This window comes from Penaeus monodon, chromosome 15, assembly GCF_015228065.2.
Source record: "Penaeus monodon isolate SGIC_2016 chromosome 15, NSTDA_Pmon_1, whole genome shotgun sequence".
Classification (NCBI taxonomy): domain Eukaryota; kingdom Metazoa; phylum Arthropoda; class Malacostraca; order Decapoda; family Penaeidae; genus Penaeus; species Penaeus monodon.
This window is the reverse complement of record NC_051400.1, coordinates 16798950-16802321: the sequence shown is the minus strand read 5'-3', so window position 1 is coordinate 16802321 and position 3372 is coordinate 16798950. Positions and strand designations below refer to the sequence as shown.

General features: G+C 31.4%; 1 protein-coding gene across 1 annotated transcript in view; it reads right to left on the bottom strand.

Moving 5' to 3' along the window:
* Positions 1 to 1398: 1398 nt before the first annotated feature.
* Positions 1399 to 3372, bottom strand: part of LOC119581788 (tumor protein p53-inducible protein 11-like) — a gene marked incomplete at its 5' end in the record, with an annotated part of 31812 nt that continues 29838 nt past the window's right edge. The window contains 1 exon segment of the mRNA XM_037929917.1: positions 1399 to 3218. Coding sequence (XP_037785845.1) covers positions 3145 to 3218 — 74 coding nt within the window.

Genomic DNA, 3372 nt, shown 5'->3' with positions numbered 1-3372 from the left:
CAGGATATCAGAAAACTTTAAGATTATTAAATTCTACATCACACTAGCTCTACTTGCTTCATAATATTCAAACATGAAATATATTATAGTACTATCTTCGAAAGAGTGAGAAAAAAACAAATCAGAAAATAAACAAAAGCAACATAATTTTAGTGTATAAAGAGTCTCTGAGGGATTTTTATTATCTTAATCTACTAATACAAATACCTGAATATAAACTTTATATGACTTGTCCAATTTGCTGGAGAAAGGAGACAGAGACATGATGAAATCTCACCAAGTCTTCAAAAGTACCAGGAGACTTGGGTTCATGAAGGCATTCCTCCTTTTCTATGCAGAAGAGTGCCTATATACTGTTACACTCTGGGAGACTGATAATAATGTATCTAACAATGTTACATGTGGAGCATCTTCTTGAAACAATGATATAGTTATGCTCCAAAAAATCTGTGCTATGCTGCATTTGAGAGTAGAGTTGAGCTTGCAAAAATCTGCTGTCTCCAGTACACATATTTTTTCTGTTTGCATGCCCGATCTAATACCGAGGTAAGCAGATTGCAAACTGAAGACTACTACAGAGATCTACATTTGCCATATGCATTTAAAGTTTTATATATATGGTTAATGGCATACTACTGGCTGATAAATCTATTACTGATGCTAAAATGAGATTATAAATCTAGTGACACTTTTACAAGTGGCTTTTCTAACTTAAAGATAATATTTTAACATTCTGGCTAAAAATGTTAACAATGTTAACTTCTACTGTAAACAATACTTTGCTAAAGAACCACTATAAAAAACTGTCATGTTATTTTAAAACACATTCAAATCAATATCTAGTGCAAAATTCATGTGCAAAATAATAGAATCTTATAGTACCATATAAAGCTGATGACAAACTTGCAGAAACAGCATCAGAAATACAGAAAAGTTTTCCATAGTATACAAAAGAAATCAACATATTAAGACATTTTTGTGCAAAGAGGTAGCTGAAAAAACATGGAAAAATCTCTGAAATAATAACAGTTCCATAAGCACTGTATCAAAGTTTGGTTAATTAATACTTGCTGGTTCAGTGTTTTATTACATAAATGGAAAGTAGTAAAATAATGAAGGTTATTCAATATTACTCATGATAAATGCTGCTGAAGGATAAATATTTGTAAGGCTGTGAATATTTTCCCACATATTCCACTTTTCATATACACATACAAATCCAAGTATACTTCTAATAGACTCCTGTAGACCAGTCTAGTTATTGTCTTTGCAAATATTTTTTCTATGGATTTTTCATAAATATTGCATCTCATCAAATCATATTATACCAAGAAATGTCTAGATAGTATTTTTTTTCAAATTGAAATTTTCTCTGAAAGGGGAAGTAAAAATAAAGGATGTAAAATAAACAGTAGATTATTAAGAGTACATGAAAATATCAACAGAATCTTTTTTTTTTGTATCCAAAAGCAACATATTCAAAAACATATTACCTACTTGTTATAACAATTTTAATATACCAAAAATATTCATCATATAATTCCTTCCATTTCCATCTTTCTCAGAAATACTGTAAATTCAATAATTGGTCAGAGTACATCACACAGTCATGGTACTTTTTTCATTGTATTTTCATACTTTTAGTGACAGTATATAAATCTACCTAACATATAAAATGCTAGATTTCTGATAGGGCAGCAAATATGAGCCAACTATATATAGGAGTTATAAAGACTAATATTAAACTATTTTAAAATATACTCTCAAGGTCATAAAAAATCAGTACGATCGTTTAATTCACTGAAGTCAAAAAGAAAAGAAAAAAAAAATCAAGGAAATATGTATTTGTCATTTCTTCTTTTATAATCAGATAGGAATTTTGAACACACAAAGCAAACCAATGAGGCCTCACATTTAACAGATATACAGATATGAGCTACTTTTCCACAGAAACACTGTGCAGATTACTTTAATAACACTATGACCACAACAACAGCAAGATAGTGCTTCTTTTAACCTACCACCCTGATGGCAACACTCAAGACAACCATTCAATAAGTTACACATAGATATAGTCAAAGTCTGTCTTGTATGACTGTTTTGGTAAAATACAGCAACAATTAAGACAATGAATCATCTACTGAAAGTCATTCCTTACAATTACATCTATCAAAACACTTAAGGACTTTCCATGAACTATACATAAAATGAAATGACTTCTTTTTGAGGAATGATGATCTATATCAGATTATTTATGTTATGATGACTTTGTCTGAAAGAAATTAGTGACAACCATCTGATTAATCATCTTTTTGCTGGAAAAAAAGGAGAAAAAAAGCAATTTATCTTTGCACATTTCTTGCCCTTGTAGCTGTATGGTTCGTATGGCCATCCTAGCATTTGCATAAATCATTACTACACAGTTACCATATATCAGAACTACTTCATATCTCACTTTATATTCTGCGATAAGCAAATGATGCATTATCATGGCATCTGTAGTGTGGGAGCTGTTAAAAAGCTGTTATTTATGCAAGCACAAATGCAGATTTCTGTGAGCTGTGCCACATCTGGCATACTTCTGTTGCTCTTTTATGGATGTGACATTTTTATGACTGTCAAATTACAATAAAGCCTCTCTATGAAAAATATATACACATAGCATTTCAAAAGAAAAATCTATACTGGCTTTGCTTCTTCTATATAGGAATTGCCATTCATTGGCAAATTTTTGTGTTAGCTGTCAAACACATGATTCTTTATGGGGTATATATCTCTTGGTTATATTGGACATGTAAGTCATAATGAATATGAGATCTTGTAAAATAACTTTCACCCCCATCAAAAATTGAATTTTATTCCTTGAGAACTTAAAAAAAGGGCATAAAAAAGTGCTTGCAAACATCCCCCAAACTTCTTTCATAAAATTTTATAAAAGCAAAAATAATCTGGAAAATTTATATTCTCTGTTACCTCAAAAAACAGAAAACGAAAAAAAAAATCCAGATACTGTATTTATTTTTTCTATGAATTTCCAAGACCACCTTGGACCCTCCCTTCACTATGTAGGTTGAAATACCTATTACTTTTTCAACCCCACCAACCAAGGCCCTCATCTCCATACACCCACTGGGCCATCTTTCCTCAATTTTCTTTACGGCTACAGCTGGACTGCGGGAAGCCAGATGGTTTCTGTCCACGTATAGGGGTGTAACCAGCTGAAAGGCAAGATATAGAGTTATGTCCCAACACAGTGATACACTTCTTACTGTATGTTACTGACACAACTATGACACAAAATTACAACTAGTAATACTTTACCAGTTCATCATACTGATGAAACATGCAAGATGATGCTGTTGTTGTATCAAC